Source organism: Xenopus laevis, chromosome 4L, assembly GCF_017654675.1.
Source record: "Xenopus laevis strain J_2021 chromosome 4L, Xenopus_laevis_v10.1, whole genome shotgun sequence".
In the NCBI taxonomy this organism is placed as follows: domain Eukaryota; kingdom Metazoa; phylum Chordata; class Amphibia; order Anura; family Pipidae; genus Xenopus; species Xenopus laevis.
Window position 1 is genome coordinate 106,339,913 of NC_054377.1, and position 22,425 is coordinate 106,362,337.

Here is a 22,425-nt window from a genome sequence, read left to right on the forward strand (position 1 = left end):
TGCATTGCAAACAAATTTCCCACCTGAATTTTTACATGCAACTATAGTTACTATCCCCAAAGTTGGAAAGGATCCTGATAGGCCAGGTAACTTTAGACCGATCTCGCTACTAAACTCTGATGCTAAAATATTTGCCAAAATATTGGCTTTTAGATTAATTGATATTATTCCTCAGTTAGTACAGAGTGATCAGGTTGGATTTACTAAAGGTAGACAAGCACCGGATGCCACAAGACGAATCATTAACCTAATTGAATTAGTTGAAAGACGTTCCGTGCCTTCGATTCTTCTTTCATTAGATGCTGAAAAAGCATTCGACCGGGTCCACTGGGGTTATTTATATAGTTTACTGCAGAAGCTGGGGTTCCATGGCCTTATACTAAATGCAATTATGGCACTTTATTCCTGTCCCTCAGCTAGAGTTTTGTCATCTGGTTTTTTATCAAACGAATTTAAAATAACTAATGGAACTCGGCAAGGATGCCCTCTTTCACCATTAATATTTGCTTTAGTCATGGAACCCTTAGCAGCTGCAATAAGAGAGCATAATGATATTGAGGGTATTCAAGTAGGTGCACTTTCCCATAAAATTAGTTTATTTGCAGAAGATGTTTTGTTAATTATTGCGAATCCTGTGAGGTCCTTACAAGCTGTACAAAATGTCCTGGATACCTTTTCTCAAATTTCCTATTACAAAATAAATGAAGGGAAATGTATGATTTTAAATATGGGGGTTACTGAGAGCATTGTTTTAACTATACGAAACATATGTCCTTACAAATGGAGCAAAAATTCAATCACTTATTTAGGTATACAATTGACCTTTCCAGTAGCACACATGATGGAGATAAACTATAATAAATTGTACAATAGCTTAAAAATTTAAGCTCAATTCTATAACAAAACTGAATTTTCTTGGATAGCACGGATAAATATAGTTAAAATGATGCTCCTCCCAAAAGTACTTTATTTAATGAGAACTATTCCCTTAAAAATTCCCACTGATATACTTAAAAAGCTACAAGAGTTATTCCAGGAGTTAATATGGAAAGGTAAAAGGCCTAGAATAAGTAAGGATCAGATGTTTAGACCTGTTTTTCAGGGAGGTATGGGTGTGCCTAATCTGGAAGCATATATGAAAGCAACAGCTCTAGAATTTAGTAAAGCGTGTTGGAAAAATGATACCCAAAAACTTTGGCTAGATATAGAAAATTCCACTGTAAAGGGTACCACAGTTACTAACGCTTTAAGAGCTATAGCTATAAGTCCTGACTGTACTTTCCAAGCATTGTCAACAACTACCTACCTGTGTCAATTATGGCGAGAAATAACGAAACAAAATCACTGGTGGAAACATAATTTTAGGGATATAACTATTGATTCCGTATTTGCACTTCTGCCGACGCTTGAACTACTAGAGTGGAAAGCTAAAGGCATCTTGACAATTGGTGATATTTCAGATGACAGAGGTCTGTGGCCTTTCCAACAAATTAGAGATACATTTTTGATCCAGAAACATAATTTTTTTCTATACCTCCAACTGAGACATATTATTTACCCATTTTTAACAAAAACTGAGGAGGCTCTGAGTGCCTTTCAGGTTTATTTAAATGCGGAACGTGGGAAATTTCGAGGAATATCTTTATGTTACAAATTACTGTCTACGACACACACTGACACCAAAGGAAGCTCTTTTTTGAAATGGGAAAAAGACTTGAATAGGGAATATTCGTCTGAACAATGGGAAGCCGCATTGAAATGGCCAGGTAGGGCTACCAAGTGTATTAATCATATTGAAATTAGCAGGAAAATCTTGTTGAGATGGTATTTAACCCCAATACAGCTGGCAAAAATTGATGATGTAAACTCTAGCCTGTGCTGGAGGAAGTGTGGCCAAAACGCTGATACCATGCATATGTGGTGGACGTGTACAAAAATAGAAGGCTTCTGGATTAAAGTATCGGATCTTATTCGATCAATATTTCCACAAATGGTTGAACTAAGTCCAGATATGGCACTGCTTAATTTAAATATGGAATCTCTGCCGTGTGGTAGTAGTGTGGTTGTTTCTCACATATTAACAGCTGCAAGATATACAATAGCCAAGAACTGGAAAGGTGTGCTAGACCCGCAGATACAGGAGGTTATAAATAGAGTTGATACTCAAGCGTGGATGGAAATTATGTATCAGAAAAATTTGGGAAATTATGCAAAAGTTTATGACCATTGGAAGTATTGGTTGAATAGGATACGTATTAACCCTGCTGTCATTGTTTAGATAGATGCTGCTTTGTATAGCAATTAGTGTCTTACAAATGATTCTGTGATTGTGTGGAACCTTGCAATTTCTTAAGCTTTTATATACAATTGTACCTTGTATCCAATGTTTATACATGTACCTTGTAATTTTTCTTTTTGCTTTTCTTAAAACCAATAAAAATTACTTTAAAAAAAAAAAAAAAAAAAATACTAATAAGAATTATATGTAGTAGGAAAAAATAAAGCGATCATAATAGTAAAGGGCAATTAAACCAAGTCCAAATATTGCTAATTGGCAGTTTTCTGTATATTAAAGCCAAAGACAGCCGTCAATGCCACTTGCTACAGGTTGGAGAGACACTGCATAAGTAAATGAACAAAAGTGTGGAATGACAGTACCCCTCAAACATGAATTAATGTGGGCAGTGGCATTAAAGAAGGCAAGATAAATAGATCAACCACTGCAATAGATACCAAAATAGCCACACATAGAGGCACAGGATAAGTCAAGAATCAGTAAATGACAAACACCCTCTAACCATGTTAAACCACAAGACTGGCATTGAGCTAAGGCTGGCAGGCATAAGCAATGGAAATGTAGCAATATGGTCAGATGGTTAAAAGTGATGAATATTAAAGGAATAGTTCAGTGTGAAAATAAAAACTGGGTAAATAGATAGGCTGTGCAAAATAAAAAAATGTTTCTAATATAGTTAGTTAGCCAAAAATGTAATATACAGTATAAAGGCTGGAGTGACTGGATGTCTAATATAATAGCCTGAACACTACTTCCTGCTTTTCAGCTCTCTAACTCTGAGTTAGTCAGCGACTTGAAGGGGGGCCACATGGGACATAACTGTTCATCGAGTTTGCAATTGATCCTCAGCATTCAGCTCAGATTCAAAAGCAACAGATATGACCCATGTGCCCCCCCCCTCAAGTCTCTGATTGGTTACTGCCTGGTAACCAGGGTAACCAGTCAGTGTAAACCAAGAGAGCTGAAAAGTAGAAAGTAGTGTTCTGGCTTTTATATTAGACATCCAGTCACTCCAGCCTTTATATATTACATTTTTGCCTAACTAACTATATTAGAAACATTTTTTTATTTTGCACAGCCTGTCTATTTACCCAGTTTTTATTTTTACACTTAACAATTCCTTTAAGGAAGTAAAAAATCCAATCAAAACCAAGCTGATACCAAATAACAATCACTACAAAACACTTTCTTGTAAATTACATTGCTTTGGCAGTCAAAGCCAGGTACAGACTGTGCATACACAATTTAATAGAAAGAACCTGGGCAAAATTCTGTAATGAAAAAGAAGTGTTGAGAAGTACAACACAAATATTACTAACTATTTTTGAAGGAGGGACAAATTGTACATTTAATTGACAAAAAAGGAATGGAAAGATTCATAGGAAATTCACTAAGTAGAGGAGCTTACAGCAAATTGCATTTTTTATAATAATGGTGCAAAGAATTCAGTACAAGAAAAACTTTGTTTCTTCTAAGAGTGAGTCTGAAGATACTTCATATGCTTCACCAAAACTATTGAAGGGAGTTCGAAGTGAGGAGTTCATGAACTGTTTTAAGTTAACTTTTAGTATGTTATAGAATGGCTAATTCTAAGCAACTTTTCAATTGGCCTTCATTTATTTTCTTATAGTTTTTGAATTGTTTGCCTTGTTTTTGGGAATCTTTCCAGCTTTCAAATTACGGTTACTGACCCCATCTAAAAACAAATGCTCTATAAGGCTACTAATTTATTGTTGTTACTATTTTTATTACTCATCTTTCCGATCTGAATCTCTCCTATTTATATTCCAGGCTCTCATTCCGACCAATTCATGGTTGCTATGGTAATTTGAAACCTAGCAACCGAACTGCTGAAATTGCAAATTGGAGAGCTGCTGAATAAAAAGCTAAATAATTCAAAAGCGACAGATAAAAAATGAAAACTAATTGCAAATTGTTATCATGATAAAGGTTAATTTAAAGGTGAACAATCCCTTTAAAACAATTGAATCAGTTCATATGGATTGACACAGTTGAAAAAGTTTGCTTTGATAAGTGTTCCAAATCATTAAAAACACTTTCATGAATGTCAGGATACATATCTAAGCGGTCAGTAAAACCCCTAGTAAAATGAAGGAGTTGTCTCCAAGAAGTAAAAATGTATATGATTTCTACATTAAGAATTAATTGATCATGATGGATTTATTCCCCTCTCTAGTAAGCAAAACAGCATGCATTGAGCTGAAATAAAGTGAGGAACAGAATTATTTAATGTAAAACTGTTGCTTTCCCTTTCTCTGAACCTTGAGTATAAAGAGCAATTGATAGTAGCAATACTTGAGTTATTAAGAGAAACACAGTTTACCAGTGGGAAACTCAAAATTTTTTCCACCTGGTCTGTTTTATCGCAATAAAGTGGCAGGTGTTTTTTTTTACATACGCTCAAGTTTGTTTAATTTCCAGTGTATATAAAGAGTTAGAAAGCGACACGCTTTGCATCTGTTGGCAGGATGAAGGTCCTTCTACTCTTGGTGGCTATTGGGCTTTGCTCAGCCCAATATAATCCTAACACTCAGTCTGGGCGAACATCTATTGTGCACCTGTTTGAATGGAGATGGGATGATATTGCTGCAGAATGTGAACGCTATTTGGGACCTAATGGCTTTGGGGGTGTCCAGGTCAGGATGTGGATGGAAAACACAATGGAAACACCCTGAAATTACATAATTTACTAAAAAAAAAATTAAAACCAAACCCTTATTGCAACATTTGAAAAATGTAACCAGTAGAGGAGAGCAATCCAAGGCAGAATATCTGCTACAAAGTAATTTCTCCTCATTCTACTGGTTACGTTGATATTGAAGACTTGCGGTGAAGTCTTAGAGGAAAGAAGCACCATTGCATTTCAAATTTGGCAGTGCACTGAAGTAACCTAGTACAACATTTGAAAAATAAAAATTTAGAAACAATAAGAAACTGATTAGAATGGGCAAAATTCAATGCAGTTTTTCTTCTGCACCATCATCTTACATCTTGTAGTTCTGTGCTACAACTGTACCCTACGCCCATAACTACTTACCATCAGTACAACATGGTTAACTCCACATTATGAACATTCTATACATACTAAATTAAACTGCACTTTTTACATCTTCCCCAGATTTCACCGCCAAATGAAAACATTATTGTGACAAACCCTTACAGACCCTGGTGGGAGAGATACCAGCCTATAAGTTACAAGCTCTGCACTCGTTCTGGGAATGAACAACAGTTTAGAGACATGGTGACACGATGTAACAATGTTGGGGTAAGTAAGAACAATCAGCACTTATTCTTGGCATTTTTCTGATAAATGTTCATTATTTTCCTGAAAGACCTCTATGCATGTGTGTATTACTTACCTACTACTACTTATTTCTGTCCTTCAGGTATATATTTATGTGGATGCCATAATTAACCATATGTGTGGCTCAGGTGGAGGTGCTGGCACTCACTCAACTTGTGGCAGTTACTTCAATGCAGGATCCAGGGAATTCCCAGTTCCCTATTCTGGATGGGATTTTAATGATGGAAAGTGCAGGACTGGCAGTGGCGAAATAGAAAACTATGGGGATGCTTACCAGGTTGGTACTTCAGTGACATAGCTATTGTACAAATGAGTCCCTTTACATGTTAAAGAAATTGTTTTCATTCATTTGGATTCAATCTAATTGCAATTGTTTATTACTGTATACATAATGATCTATGATAAATCAGTCTATATATGTCAATCAGTGATTGAATCAGTTTGTAATACCCAGTCATTTTAGAAAAAAATTATTTACTTAAATATGGAAATTACTTCCCAAAGTTGCCATCTTGTCATAATTAAGGAGCCTGTTTATTAAACCTTGATTTTTTCTGGTCGAGTTTTTAATGGGGAAAAATTCAAATTTGTAGAGGAAAAAAAAAACTAAAATCTTTAGCGATTTATTATATCCCAAAGCTGCTAAAAATCCAAATCTGAAAATACTCCAGCTAAAACCTGCTGAGGTCATGTAGAAGTCAATGGTAAATGTCACTTTTACAACTTGAAGATGTTTCTTGACATCGTGATCTGAGCTGGTTTTCGTATGATAACCCGAAAAAGTCAAGGTTTTTGGGCAACATCTCGAAAAAGTCATACGATTTGAGTTACAAATTGAAAAAAGTTGTACAATTAGAATCCTTACATGATTCTGTTGAGACTTTTTCCAAACACAGACTTTTTCAAGCTGATTTTTTGAAAAATTAGGTAAATTCGTGGATGGGAGTTAGGTCGACTTTTCGTTTTAATAAAAAAAATGTATGAATGACCTTTTAATTTGAGGACATATTTATATTTCTTTATTCATTAAATTCCAAAAACCTTTGCAACTGTGTGACAAAAAAAACCAGTGGCAAAAGGGATGATCCATAATAATTAAAATGTATGAATAAATCTATATTAAGGATCTGGTGACATTTGACAAATACCAATGTGTACAAATACCACATAAATCTCTAGGGAGGTAACTAAGCCCTTACAGGTGTATTTGGAAGTCTTTTTCCATACGGCTAGTGCCATATTTTTGTTTTCAAATAGTGAAATAATTTTATATCTTTAAACACCCTCTCCTTACCTGAGCAATTACTTGTCTAAACTTTAATACAGATATAAATGCCTTTAATACCAGGGTATAGTTAAGATGTTGTTCAAGTCATAAACTAATAAAGCAGAAAAATATTTTAGGTTAACTTAAATGAAAACATGTCCATAGGTCCGAGACTGTCGTCTTGTTAGTCTTCTGGATTTGGCACTGGAGAAAGACTATGTTCGTGGGAAGATTGCTGAATACATGAACAATCTAATTAACATTGGGGTTGCTGGATTCAGACTGGATGCTGCTAAACATATGTGGCCTGGAGACCTAAAGGCTATTATGGATAGACTCAATAATCTGAACACAAGATGGTTCCCTGCTGGAGCTCGACCTTTCATCTTCCAAGAGGTAACACACACATACAGTATTCCCCATAAAAACTAGTATCATCTTTAAAAACATCTTATAGGATAATATTTATTAGAAAGCCAGCTTTTACATAATGAAATAGCTGTAACTTAGACATTTAATAATCTTCCTTTTGCAGCGCAGTGAAAAGTTGCTATGGCTTTCATGCATCAATAGACTTGCTATTGTAACTGCACATCGAGATGGCAAATCCAACCTCTATATCTAATTTTCCGAAAAACCATTTCAGTTGGTTGAAATGCTACAGTCTGTACTTTACTTCCTAACAGACTGTAGCATTTCAGATAATACACTGTCTTCCTATAGTATATGTTTGCATTTATGTATAGCTTTATTTATATAGTGCTATATATATATATATATATATATATATATATATATATATATATATATATATATATATATATATATATATATATAAAACAGTAATGTTAAAAACAGGGAAATAAAGTGCAATTAAATAAGTTAAAATGAATGAGGGCCACGGGTTATAAAGAAACTTTATAATGGGAAGATAAACCCAAAAGGCCTCTGCTTTACAGCACAGTGGTTCAGCATTCTTTCCCTATTTTCATCAGCTTATCATTATTGCTTTTATTAATAAAACAAGAAATTATATTAAGTGGTTGTATGTATTTCTCTTTTTAGCTCTGTATAATGGTTGAGTTGTGAGTTCATTCGAGTTCATTTGAGTTATAAGAAAACTTTAACATTAGCTTCACATATGTATTTACTAATGTAAGATACTTTTGCAGGAGGTTTATTTATAGCAAAGTGTCTTTCATGATGTTTGGTTTATGTAAAGGGGAACAATTATGTTCCCTTTAAGAAGGACGAGATCTTTAAGATGGAAATGCCCACATTGATAGAGTTTGAACAACCTATTAATAATTAAACAACTATCCCATACTTAGTTAATGTTTTTTGAAAACGGCATTTGTCTCCCCAAATGGTTCATGCATAGCTCATCCACACATATTACAATATGAAGAAATGAAGCTGTAAAACATGTGACTTGCACATTGCATGTTCTAAAGCCATTTTTATACCCACCAGTACCATTTTACATTTATATATTCTGAATAGTATTTCTTATTGGTACATTAGTTTTGTGTTTGTTTTAAAACTTGTAGTCATATATATTCATACCATGTCACTGTATTTTTACAAGGTAATTGATCTTGGAGGTGAAGGCATTTCTGTGAATGAATACTTTGGAACTGGACGGGTTACGGAATTCAAATATGGTGCCAAGCTTGGGGCAGTCATCCGCAAATGGAATGGAGAAAAGTTGTCCTATCTAAGGTGCTTGTTGTGGAGAGGTGGCATCTACCATAACATCTGAGAAAATGGGATCATTCCTTTTGCTATCTCATAATATTTACTCCTAATATATGAAATTAATAATGGATTGCAAACTCTCCATTGTTTAAAACTAAAGTTTAAATACATGAATGGTGCTGTACTCTCTCTAGGAGCTGGGGAGAAGGCTGGGGATTCATGCCCAATGACCGAGCTTTGGTGTTTGTTGACAATCATGATAATCAGAGAGGACACGGTGCTGGAGGAGCTTCCATACTTACCTTCTGGGATTCACGGTATTATAGAGTCTTTCTAAACTGATATGGCTCAGAGAAATATGTTTTAGAAAATATAAACACTGTGAACAAGCTTAGTTTATTTGATTTTATTTAAACACTTTTACAGCTTGTTTTATAAGTGAAAAAGTTATGGATTATGTGTATGGGAATGTTCATTAAATGTAATGTACTCATTTTTCATTGCATTTCTCTGCAGTCTGTACAAAATGGGGGTTGGCTTCATGCTGGCACATCCTTATGGTTTCACTCGTGTCATGTCTAGCTTCAGATGGTCTAGGAACATAGTCAATGGAAAGGTAATGTCTTTGCTTTCAATTTAAAATAGGAATCCAGTTATACCATGCCTTCCATTTCTGTAATTACCAATTCAGACATCCAACAGGTATTACATTTACATCACTTTTTTTAAAATGTTTTGCTCTCCATACCAAAGTGCAGATTTTTGTATACAGGATCAGAATGACTGGATTGGCCCTCCTACTAATTCTGATGGATCTATCAAATCAGTTCCTATCAACCCTGATACAACATGTGGTGACAACTGGGTTTGTGAGCATAGATGGCGTCAGATTAAGTGAGTAAAGAACCACAGAAGATTCCTAATTTATAGATCTAAATATCGAACTCTGTATTAGTCTTGTTAAACTTTCCAAAAGTTTTCTTGACTGGTTGGTACAGAGGGTATCGTTTTCACAGGTCATATACAGTTTCTGCCTCTGATAGAAAAGGACATTCAAAACTGATCCAATGCCAAGCTGACAATACTAACAAAAAATGATAAAGGCTGGTATGAACCAGTGCCTGAAAGACACTAAAGAAAAAGGGCCGTGGCCTCCCACCCATATGCCTACATGTAAATACAAAAAGTAACAAATTCCCTGTGTGCACTATATCCTCACACAATAATCTTTATCTAACATAATTGGAAGATAAACATCCTCATACAGAATGGTGTAATTTTTACTATGAAACCAAAAGAAAATACCTTAAAACATATACATGAAAACAATACATGTTTAGTTGCAGAATTATTAAAACTTACATAAATGATTAAACATTGTAAAAATGGGAACAGTTGTGTGTAACCTTCAATAATACGTTTCAATAATAATGTCTCAACAATGCTTCTGACTCTCTTTTCAGGAACATGGTTATCTTCCGTAATGTGGTGAATGGTCAACCCTTCTCAAACTGGTGGGATAATGGGAGCAACCAAGTGGCATTTGGACGTGGCAATAAAGGATTCATAGTCTTTAATAACGATGATTGGTGAGCCCCACATATATATATATATATATATATATATATATATATATATATATATATATATATATAAATATATATACACAGTATTTATTTACAGTATATACTATATGGCCATAGAGAATTTAGGCATATCAGCCCCATCAAATATTAGCTCTTTGGTAAGTCCCAACCAGTTTCAACATGTCATGTAACGTTATGCTCCTATTTGCATGCATTTTCCTGTAACCTAGGGGCAACCTAAATATCCCAATTAATGAATTCATACAGACACAGACACAAACTCTTTGACCCTTTCTGCATCTCATTTTCCTATTGTACCCCATCCTCATTGTTGCATGTTAGGAGACTTCAATCTCTGTTTAATTTACAAGGCAGATTTATCAAAGGTCGAGGTGAAATTTCTATTTCAAAAAATTCAAATTTCAAGCTATTTTGGGTGTACTTCGACTAGGGAATAGTCCAAATTTGATTTGAATTTGAAAAAAATTTGAAAATACGAATATCAAAATTTATCATGGACTTCGACCATTCTCCATCTAAAACCAGTTTTAGCCTATGTGGGACCTCCTAGAACCTATTTGGAGTCAATTGGTTTTTTTGGGGAAAAACTTTGAATCGAATTCGATCGAATACACTATTACTTCGATTCGTATGATTCGAATTCGCCAGAATACGGACCTATTCTATAAAAAAACTGACCTATTCGCCAAAATTTGAAATTCAATCCTTGCTAAATATGCCCCTAAATGTTGAAAGACTAAGCAATAACTCATATCTGTTAATGGCAAATCTGTAATATTTCTTATGTTCATTATTTAGGAACATGGATGTCACTCTGAATACTGGCCTTCCAAGTGGAACCTACTGTGACGTAATCTCAGGACAGAAGGAGGGATCTCGCTGTACAGGCAGGCAGATCAGTGTGGACGGATATGGTTATGCTCGTTTCCAGATAAGCAACAATGATGAAGACCCATTTGCTGCTATTCATGTGAATGCCAAATTATAAATTCCAAAAACATAATGTCACATACTCCTGCACTATGTGAAGTGCAGTAACAAGCCCAAATAGATGATGTTCTGAACACGGCTTATGGAAATTAAAGAAAAAATCTATTTACGAATGTACTAAAATGTCCTTGTGTTTTTGCCATTGGATTATAATTGAAATACGATTACCACATAAACTGATGTGTGGAATTATATTTAAAGGAAAATGATACCCCCAAAATTAATACTTGAGCAACAGATAGTTTATATCAAATAAAGTGACATATTAACGAATCTTATCAAGTATTGTCCTATTACATCTCTTGCTTTGAGCCACCATTTCGTGATGGTCTGTGTGCTGCCTCAGAGATCACCTGACCAGAAATACTTCAACACTAACTGTAACAGGAAGAAGTGTGGAAGCACAAGACAGAACTCTGTCTGTTAATTGGCTTATGTGGTATGTTTGTGTGCACTGTAAATCATATGATCCCAGGGGGCAGCCCTTATTTTTTAAAATGGCAATTTTCTTTTTATGATTACCAATAACACATACTACTATACAAGTATATTATTATGAAACTGGTTTATTCACATGAAGCAGGGTTTTACACATGAGGGGGCAAATTCATCAAGGGTCGAATATCGAGGGTTAATTAACCCTCGATATTCGACTGGGAATTAAAATCCTTCGACTTCGAATATCGAAGTTGAAGGATTTTAGCGCAAATAGTTAGATCGAACGATCGAAGGAATAATCCTTCGATCGAACGATTAAATCCTTTGAATCGAACGATTCGAAGGATTTTAATCCAACGATCAAAGGATTATCCTTCGACCAAAAAAACTTAGGAAAGCCTATGGGGAAGGTCCCCATAGGCTAACATTGAGTTCGGTAGGTTTTAGATGGCAAACTAGGGGGTCAAAGTTTTTTCTTAAAGAGACAGTACTTCGACTATAGAATAGTCGAATGATTTTTAGTTCGAATCCTTCGATTCAAAGTCATAGTCGAAGTAGCCCATTCGATGGTTGAAGTAGCCCAAAAAAAACTTCGAAATTCAAAGTTTTTTTACTTCGAATCCTTCACTCGAGCTTGGTGAATTGGCCCCGAGCTGTTTTATGCAATTTATTTTTATAGAGACATACATTGTTTGATGGGTATAGTTTTCCTTTAAAATAGTTTTTTACTTGATTTGTGAAGACAATGTATCAACTGCATATGTCAGTAGGGTTGCATATGTATGTTATGGCAACACACATCATTTTTAAGATTCTACCCTACCCTTTAGGCAGGTTTATCACACTACTACTATCTTTTAAAGGAATTAAAAAAAATTTACATTCTTTCCCACCATTGTGACATTAATGGAATGACTATGTAAGGAGTTCACTGCTTCAGGGGGAGGTCATTTACTGACATACAAGTGGAAGAGCATAAAGGGTGCAGAAACCTGAAGCAATTATTCTACCTACAGGACATGGCAAAACATGCAAAAAACATGGCGGATTGCACCCCTTTTTAGCACTTTGCATTCTGTCATACAGGTAGTAAACGACCCATATGAAGTTTCCTTTGATTTGTATTGTGTTACTATTAATGCAATGATTGTTCTTTTTCAGTGATTTTAAGCAGATATAATTCCGCTCTAACTTGCAAGGTGACAGCATGTAGAGAACAATAGAACTTCCTTTGGATTGAAAACTTTTGAAAAAGATGAAATTTATCAATCCAGCCCTTAAGTGTTGAATTTTTTTAGTCTGATTTTTAGTCTGATTTTACAGGCCAAAATAACCTCACATTTCCTACACACTTCCGCATGTTTACTACGCAGAGATAATTTTATAGTATCACTATGTATAGATTATTTGTTTCCCTGCCATGCAGAATTCTATTCTTCTGACTATGTCCATGGTGAAATCAGATGAAACACTCATAGCTGCTATGCCTCATCATGCCGAGCCCCACAATAGAAAGTGTTTTGGTTTTTTATGTTGTTAAGCATCTCTTATGGACTGACGGAAATGTATTTGGCAAAAAGATTGTTGATGCTTTACACACAGCTTGCTGCTTACCTTTGTATAGCAATTGTGTAACACATTACACAGTGAGTGATCATAAAAGGCCATTGTTTATTTAAAGTTTTGTGTTGATATATATAAACAGGTAAGACTTCTGTTAACTAGCTTACAATGTTCCCCCTAGGGGATGACAAATACAAGAGTCCTCTGCACTCAACCCATTATTAATATATTGAAGACAGAGACATTTTGTGCATACTGCTACTGAAAAATGCCTTACCCCCCTAGGGGATGGCCCCTGATAAGAACCAGCCAGAAGCAACTTGTCAGTGGCCACCACACAACTTGACAAGCAACCCTGCCAACCTCTCTCTTTCATCCCTGCTTCACCTAAGATCGCCACCCAGGAGGGAAATGACAATTCCCTGTGGAATTTCCAAACTGTGAAAATCCTCCCCCATTATCACCATCTGTTCTTATGAGCCACCACCATCTCAGATGCTGTGACAACCGTAATCACCCAACTACTCTGTCCATAACTCTTTTCCCCCCTTGAACTTTCCCCCCCTCGATGGGCGAATTTGACCCATTTTGTTTTGCCAAAAATTCACCGTCGACGACACCCATTAAAGTCTATGTTGTCAAAAATTTTTTGACGCGCATCTTTTTATTTTGACACACAACGCCATACAAGTCTATGGGCATCATTTTCCCGGCAAAACAAGGCGAAAAAATTTGCCCATCCCTACTGCTCAGTGGCTCCTGTGAATTTTCCCTGTCCTCTCTAGCCAAGCCACCCCATGTAACCAAGGAAATTCCAACTACCTCCTAAACCAGTGGTTGAACTCACTTTGTTGCCATGTCTCCATCTGCTTATTCATCCCAGGGCCTCAACAGCATTTGCATGCCTTCAAATTACAGCCATAACCTAAAATGATTAGGATAGAGTTGCAAACACTACAGTGCCTCAATGTATCAAAGCACAAGGTATTCCTAAATTTCACTATGATAACCTAAAGCGCCTCCAAACATGCTACATAAGAGTTTCCAGTTCATCCAAAAATGCATCATGATTGTGACTTGGGTGTCTAAAGCCCACTAGGCCTGTCACCTGGGGGTGGCCATGTACCACACACCATGTACCGCATTTACTCCTTGTGGCATCAATCAAGGTGGTGGGAAGTGAAGGTGCTTGAATTTCCCAGTGGGGGGAATAGGGCTGGGTCAGCAGGGGGAGTGGAGCCCACAAGGACCTAAGCCCGCAGATTTTTTCCCCCCACTATGGCCCAGTCCGACTCTGTATTAAAAGAATGATAGATACAACACATTAACTCTTACTCAAAGCAGAATCCTGGTTGTCCTGTGAAAGGGTTAATTTGTAACCTTGGACATAATGGGTGTATTGAATATGTAGTATAATTTTAAATGTTGCTTAATCCTGATTGAAAGGAGCCAGGTTTTCATTATAAACTCAATATTCAGTTGTAGAGAAGTTTTGGTGGGAAATACAACATATTGCAATTATGCGTCCTTGGGTCTATCGCATTGTACAATTTATAGTTAATAAACCACAAGGTTAGAGTAAACTGTACATGATCTTATGTTTATTTTGAACCTAAAAGCAAAGTTCTGTTAATTTTCCTTTTAAACAATTGAGGTTGTTTGGGTACATCACCTTGGAAGAATTTTTTTTAAACAAGTGTTTTTAGGAAATGTGTTAGGCAAGCACAGTAACTGACAGGATAAGTCCAGATAAATGATTGAAAAGGTAATACATTAACTAACAAACTAAAAGTTCTCACGCACTCAAAATATGTAAGGGGATAGCTATCATATTTATGGAAAAGCATTTGATTGCAATGGATTGAATTGAAATGGATTAATTCCGAGCATAATGAGAACTACTGTGAATGTGTCACACATCTTATGTCGCCTTATTATTTTCTTTGTATACTCTCCTTTGGCCAACCAATTAACTCATATGATTTTGAATACCACTTATAGACTAATAACACACGTGTATCTCTCCTCTTCCAATGTAAACTCCAGATCTCTTAACTAGGGTCTCTTCTTTTATGTTGGTAATCTCTTCTTGGATGTCCCAGCACTACACTAACCAGTCTAAGACAGAAATGGTCCTGCTTTCTCCCACCAACAACCATACCATCCATAAAATCTCTAATACCACTACATACTCTAATATCAACCCCCCCCCACTCCACTTGCCTGATGACTTGTGGTCGTCTTTGATTCTGTCCACTCCATCACTGTTATTATGATTATGATAAATTGTATTTATCATAATCATGCTGCTTTTTAATTGTCTGCTTTTATTTAATAACGAAATGCTTTTCCTGTTTCCAGAGTGAGGTTGCCTTTATCAAGGACAATTGTTCTTGCATAAAATGTTCCATATATACAGTGTATTTATTTTTAGCAAGGAGCGTTAAATGCATAATAATAATCAAATGACTGTGTCTCACCTCGGATGCTAACAGTGGAATCAAAAGGCATTATAAATCTTATCCTCCTCCCGGTGAAACCATCATTTTTATTGAGTGAGATGGGATGAAGTGATACTTGTTTCATGACAGCTTTAAGACAGAGGTACTCTGTTTTGCTTGGGATTCCTAATATGCAATTGTCTCTTATCTCGTTCTACACCAGTTCTTGACCCATGAGCCCATTGCATCAATTAATCTCTGTTTTTGTGGCAGGTCTCTTTTGTGCCTCTGCAGCCTAAAAATTGAAATAGATAGCCATTACTGAGACTCCATTTGTATGCTCAGCCACTTGTCAGCGGAGTAGTAGCTTTTCTTGGTTTCTAACAACTTATAGACTTATAGACTTATAGACTTAAAGATAGATTTGCAGTTCTGCAGAGAATACATTTAATTATACTAAATATAACCTTTCAAATCACCTATTTGCAGAGGAGAGTGGCTTTGCTCTCATGCAGCTGGTTAATATATATATATATTTATATATACATTCATAAATCATAATAGCGTGTGTATAGAATATATAAAAGCTTTGTTTCTCTTGACCACTTCCCTAGAGCACTTAGTCCTTGTACAGATAAAGTGAATGCCATGTGCTCTTTATTAGCTGAGGTAAACTTTCCAAGCTGTACCCAAAGGAAATCCACCTCTACACTAGACACAGCAGACTTTATGTCAAATCAGTGCCTCCTTATAGGTTGCCTGCTGAATCTAAAGCTCCCCATAGACGCGACGATTCTTCTTGCCGAACGACCGATTTTAGGGAAGCCCGACCAATTATCGTGTGGTTAGTGGTATTCGAACGATCGTACATCTTACGATTTTTCGCCCGACATCTGTCGGGAAATTGATCGGCCAGGTCAAAAAATCTTTGTCAGTCCCAGTGCAATCTCTCTATGTTTCCAGGGCCAAGCAGGCAGCTCCCCTTTGTTTTCCTGGTAAATTGGTCTTTTTAGTTGATGGTAAATTCGTACGATCGTACGATCGTTCTGAGAAGATCGTGGTCTCACGATCAGGATCTGATCTTTTAAAAATCTCAACATCTATGGCCAGCTTAAGTAGTGCAGTAGTCGTGTGACTTGACACCTTTCCTTAAAGGTACTTAATGCAAAGGCGCTTCTTGAGCTATAGTTGCACTTGGTGCTGGTGCATCTGTCCCACCTAGTGTTTCATATAACACACAAGTGTGCCGATTGATGAAACCCTGGGACTACACCACCTTCAATCTGGTGGTAATTCCAGGGTCCCCTTTGCATTGTTAGAATCAGTGGAGAATGAAAAGAAGACCAGATGGTATGGTGTAGGACAGGCTAGAACAGGTAAGCAGAAAGTGCAGCAGGCACTAGGTTACATAGTTACATAGTTACATAGTTACATAGTTAAATCGGGTTGAAAAAAGACAAAGTCCATCAAGTTCAATCCCTCCAAATGAAAACCCAGCATCCATACACACACCCCTCCATACCCTCACATAAATTCTATATACCCGTATCTATACTAACTATAGAGTTTAGTATCACAATAGCCTTTGATAATGTCTGTCCAAGAAATAATCCAAGCCATTCTTAAAGGCATTAACAGAATCAGCCATTACAACATCACCCAGCAGGGAATTCCACAACCTCACTGTCCTCACTGTGAAGAACCACCTACGTTGCTTCAAATGAAAGTTCTTTTCTTCTAGTCTAAAGGGGTGACCTCTGGTACGGTGATCCACTTTATGGGTAAAAAGGTCCCCTGCTATTTGTCTATAATGTCCTCTAATGTACTTGTAAAGTGTAATCATGTCCCCTCGCAAGCACCGTTTGACAACCTTGACAGTCTACCCTCATAATTTAAATTTTTAATCACCCTAACCAGTTTAGTTGCACGTCTCTGCACTCTCTCCGGCTCATTTATATCCCTCTTAAGGACTGGAGTCCAAAACTGCACTGCATACTCCAGGTGAGGCCTCACCAGTGAGCACCACGGAGCAACTGGCTTCCTTCTTCTTCTTTCTTGAAATGTCCTGGTGCAGACGCATAGAAAAAGAAGTATAAACAATCTCTTGGGGGTGCCTAACATTTAGCACTCCCTGCTTTCCCAGCAGTTTGATCCTGTTTCTTTTTTGAAGGAATTGTAAACCCTCAAAAAAATTAATCTACAATTGTTTAGCGTGTTCTTATGAGAACCTTTGCAATTTACATACTTTTTTTCTAGTGTTCGAGATATTAGCAGTTTTTTACACAATGTCTATAATGAATAGGAAAACAACAGTTTTTCAGCTGATTGAAAATATTGTTAGTGGAAATTTTTGTGCTGTTGCTCTGCTGAGAAAATGAAATTAGTAACAGTAACAGGAGGGTTCTCTACTACACATGTTTTGGGGGTGCTGCAAACTAAAAAGATTTTGGGAGATGGTGATATTTAGAGAGGGTGATCATGGTAACAATAAAACTTGATCCACTGGTATTTATTTTAGGAGATAGAATTCCGAGATTAAAGAATCCATCTCAAAGAATGGCTAATGACATTTAGACAGCAGCAAAGGGCCTCATTACAAAACATTGGAAAACTACTGGACCTTCCACAGAAAAGGAATTTCTATATAGAATAAGAGTTATACATAGGATGGATTATCTGATGGTGCTAAAACATGACACAGTAGAGTATAACTGGGACGTAATTGAACTATAATTAGGGTACCACAGAATCTGAGGGGAATTAAGAGCAACCAATAGTCTGTGGATAATAAAGATGGTACTAGGCCAAGGAATGCATTGGGAAACAAGAGTTGAGGATGGAAATGTGGGAATTTGAATAAATGTGTTTGATTCCTAACAAAAGCATTTAAATGTCACACATATACATTTCATAGTGTACATGACATCTGTGTACATGACAAATAGGACTATATATCAATATTCTTTTGTACTTCACATTATCCCCGTATTGCTTTCTTTATTATGTTTTGTCCCCATGGGGGCAAGTTGAATGTTTGACAAAATAAAAAATAATAATTAAAATAAATATATAAAAAAAAAATTATTGAGCAGAGAAGAGTCATCTGACATTATTTGGTCAGTCATAAGCAGTACAACATCACACGACTTTCCTTTTTATTAATTCCTCTACCAACTGTATCCAGTTAGCCAAAATTTAGAGTGCGTGAAGCATCACTAATATTTAAAGAAAAAAAAGTAATTTGTGTAAAGAGCACTCTAAGCAATTTTACATTCATTTGCTTAGAGAGTTTAATTAAACACTCTCTTCACTGTATGGAAAGTGTTAACAAATTAAAAAATAGCAAATAGATATGCCAATATTATGTTAAAAACAAGAATGTACCAGTGCATTGTAACACTAATCTGGGCTATCTAGTCCACAGTTAATGTCCAGCTTAGATAGGAGCATGGGTTACATTTGGACTCTCTCTGCAGGATCCAGGCCTTCGCTAAGTGGAAGCTATCCCTCTAAGGTGTAGTGCAACTACAACACCCAGACTACTGTGCATACAAAAATGATTGGGCGCCAGGAGGTTCTTACAATGCAAACAAAGAACTCTTTATTAGTCATAGACAATGTCCCCAGGTTTACTCACATCCAGTGGTTAGAGGAAAAAGGCACAGGCACATCAAATGCAGCTTTACACATGCTGACACTCCCTTAGGACAGACTTGGCAGGTATCCCACTTCACCTCTGCAACATATTCCGGTAGTGGTCTCTGGATCAACCTCAGGGCAATAATTTCTCCTGATTCCCTCTCCGCTGGGATCCCGATACTACAGGCAATATGGCCTGGGAGAGATACTTCCAATCTATCACTCCTGCGTTGGAGCTCAGAACTGCTCTTTAGCTCAACCCTGGCTATCTTACACTCCTAGAGTGTACTAGTACTGGGAGCTCACCTGCCACTTTCTATTCCTCATTCACGGGGTTGCCTGGTCCCCGACTTGGACACATGATTTTCTGGGCCTTGCTGTACCCAGGCTCCCCTAGGCACACACAGCTGGATCAGCATCCAGCAGCCAAAGAGGAAGAGAACACTCCTTACACACACTATAGTGCAGTGTGGCAGGAAGTTGTCATATAACCTCTTAGCCAATAACACTGAGCAAAGGGTGGGGTCTTAAAGCCATAAGGACAGATTAACCCCCTATGGACCCCTACAGCATTATATTATTTTAAATATAGAAGAAATGTGCTGAAAAAAGTAGAGTTTTCACTGTTCTGTGCACTCAGCACACTTCACTGTAGGATGGGAACCAATCAGCAAACTGGCTGACCTGATAGGAAACTGAAGCTTGTCTTTGCTTGTGTGTCTGCAGGGCTGTGATTGGCTACCCTCCTCCAACTGTGCTTCTGGCAGGGTCCTTTAATACATGCCCACGCCTAATTTGAAACAGGGGCCATATCAGACATAGTATGGGGAGCTCCAATAAAGGGGCTGTTATTAAAGTTAATATTAATTTATAGTACAATGTGATACCAGCACCACACATTATTCATAATTGCCTACAAGATTGGGAATTTTTTTGCTATCTTATATGTCTCCAAGTCTTGAATCCAGAATAAAGGGTATTAGTTGAATAATATTGAGTTTTTATTGTACCCATTTTATGTACTGTATTACTTCTTTCAAAAAGCCTGTTCTTCTTGTGTTAGCGTGCCTAGCCTGACTAGCAAAACACCTATCTGCTTCACCCCCCTTAGTCCAAACCTGTTACCACCATTATAATCATCAAGAAGAGTTTTCTAAACAACCCGTAACATGGGAGCCAGAACCATACAAGCCTTTCAAAGAAATAAATGCTGTGCAGTAAAGATACTGACCTTTTTCCCTATTATAGAGTTGATAGCGGACTCAAACTCTCTTTGAAGGCTGAAAAAATTCCAGTATTACTCACAATATTTAGCTTCATGTAATCTCTATTTTTCTTGATTGTAGGTTTATTGTAGCACAGCCGGCAGTTTCTTATGTTGGCGTTTGTAATGAATGTAATCTGTCAGATACATGATTTCCCTCATTGAACAACTCTGTGTGATATATTGGTGATTATAAATAAGGGAGTATTATCAACATCATGACAAGAGCTTGGGCATATTCAAAGGAAGGACTCCAGAGGAAAGGGAAAAGTGAAAAAGATGAGCACATCAACTAGAATAGAGAGATCCTTGTACCTAAGGGCTAAGAGAGCAGCTAAGGTTCTTATCATCACTGAACTACTCATCCATGAAGGCGGTTTGCTGAGACCCTGCTATTGCAAGAGCCAATGTCTTATCAGCATATTGCTGTGCAGAAACACTGGCTCTCACTTATCCAAAGTCACAGCCATACAAGCTAAATATAATCATGCACATAATACTAACAGCAGAGTGCAGACTAGTTAAATATGTATGTAGGGACACGGAGCAAGAAATCAGGGCAGACATGCAAGGACGTACAGTAAATCCTAATGTTGGAAACACTGCACAGAATGTAAACATGGTCTGTGTGTCCTCATCTACCCCTTTTGACAATGCTAAGTCTATATTTAACCCTGCCCAATCCTTATAAAATGCAGAATTATAGATGGAGGATGCACACCACTGCCCATAATATGACCATACACCTTTACAGCTTTTTTTAAATATTAATTTGTTTCATATTATTGCTCAAGCAGTCTGGCACAACACTGCCAAGATGTTGCTGTGTCTGCAGAAGCATTGGCATGACTTTCTCTGGGACTAGTATGAAACCCAGGGGGAATCGTTACACAATGTTAGACTTACAGGGGAATGTAATAAAAGTCGCAAAGAGCAAAACAATTCGCACCAATAAGACTAAAAATCCACATCTCGCAATGTAATATTGTTCCTTAAACTGTTATTGCATTGCGAATTTTAATTGCGCATTGCGAATTTTAATTGCGCACTCATAAGAAGTGCCTGAAGGTGTCGTAATCATTTGGAGCAAACATAACGACTTTTTCAGTAAGAAGTTTTATTACATTGACTGCGCATTGGCGCAAACTATAAAATTCGCAAACGGTCTTTCACTGTCGGAAGTGGTCGCTAAACAGTTTCCGGGCTCGCAAAAGCTATATTAAATTCGCACAGAGCAAAATTTGTTCGCGCAAAGGCATAACTTTTCGCATTGCGAATAGTTTTTCCGTTAGCGATTTTTATTACATTCCCCCGTTAATGTCACACTCATTAGATACATGCACACATTTCCAGTGAAGGCAAACTTTTCATTAACACTGTCTGCAATTAGGTTATCAAGATTAATTCACTTTATTTGCAAAGATTGCCAGTTAGGCCCTTCGCATAAATTAAAGATTTTAAAGGAACAAATATTTTTAAAAAGGTGTCATTTTTTCAAAATTATCCCCCCACTGGAAGTCCCAACAATGCTGTTTCAATTACATAGGGGGTTATTTATCAAAGTCCGAATTTATCTCAATATTTTCTGCTAAAAACTCAGATCAAATCTGCAAATCCACACTTAATTTTCCAAATTTCACATTTTTTCAGGAATTTTCATTTCAGCATGGGAAAAACTTGCTATTGATATTGTGGGTCCTTTTACAGGTGCTCCTATAGACTGCAGATTTGCTATAACCTTGATAGACTATTACAGTAAATGGATCTGGTATTTAGGGGGGTGTTGCCATAAAATGGGTGTGACCAAAAAATTTCCACCACGCTACACATAATCTTTTACATAACCACACGCTAATCTTTTGTCCCTCTTTCTGTTTTTCAAATGTTGGAAAGTATG

At 36.8% G+C, this 22,425-nt stretch overlaps 1 protein-coding gene across 1 annotated transcript; it reads left to right on the forward strand.

Moving 5' to 3' along the window:
* The first annotated feature begins 4,770 nt into the window (after positions 1-4,770).
* amy2a.L (amylase, alpha 2A (pancreatic) L homeolog) lies at positions 4,771-11,296 on the forward strand. The gene is given in 10 exon segments (NM_001096169.1): positions 4,771-4,953; positions 5,436-5,582; positions 5,704-5,898; positions 7,054-7,284; positions 8,477-8,610; positions 8,781-8,903; positions 9,103-9,202; positions 9,359-9,480; positions 10,050-10,175; positions 10,992-11,296. Coding segments are annotated over 10 exon segments (1,536 nt in total). The 5' UTR covers positions 4,771-4,785; the 3' UTR covers positions 11,182-11,296.
* The last annotated feature ends 11,129 nt before the right edge of the window (positions 11,297-22,425 follow it).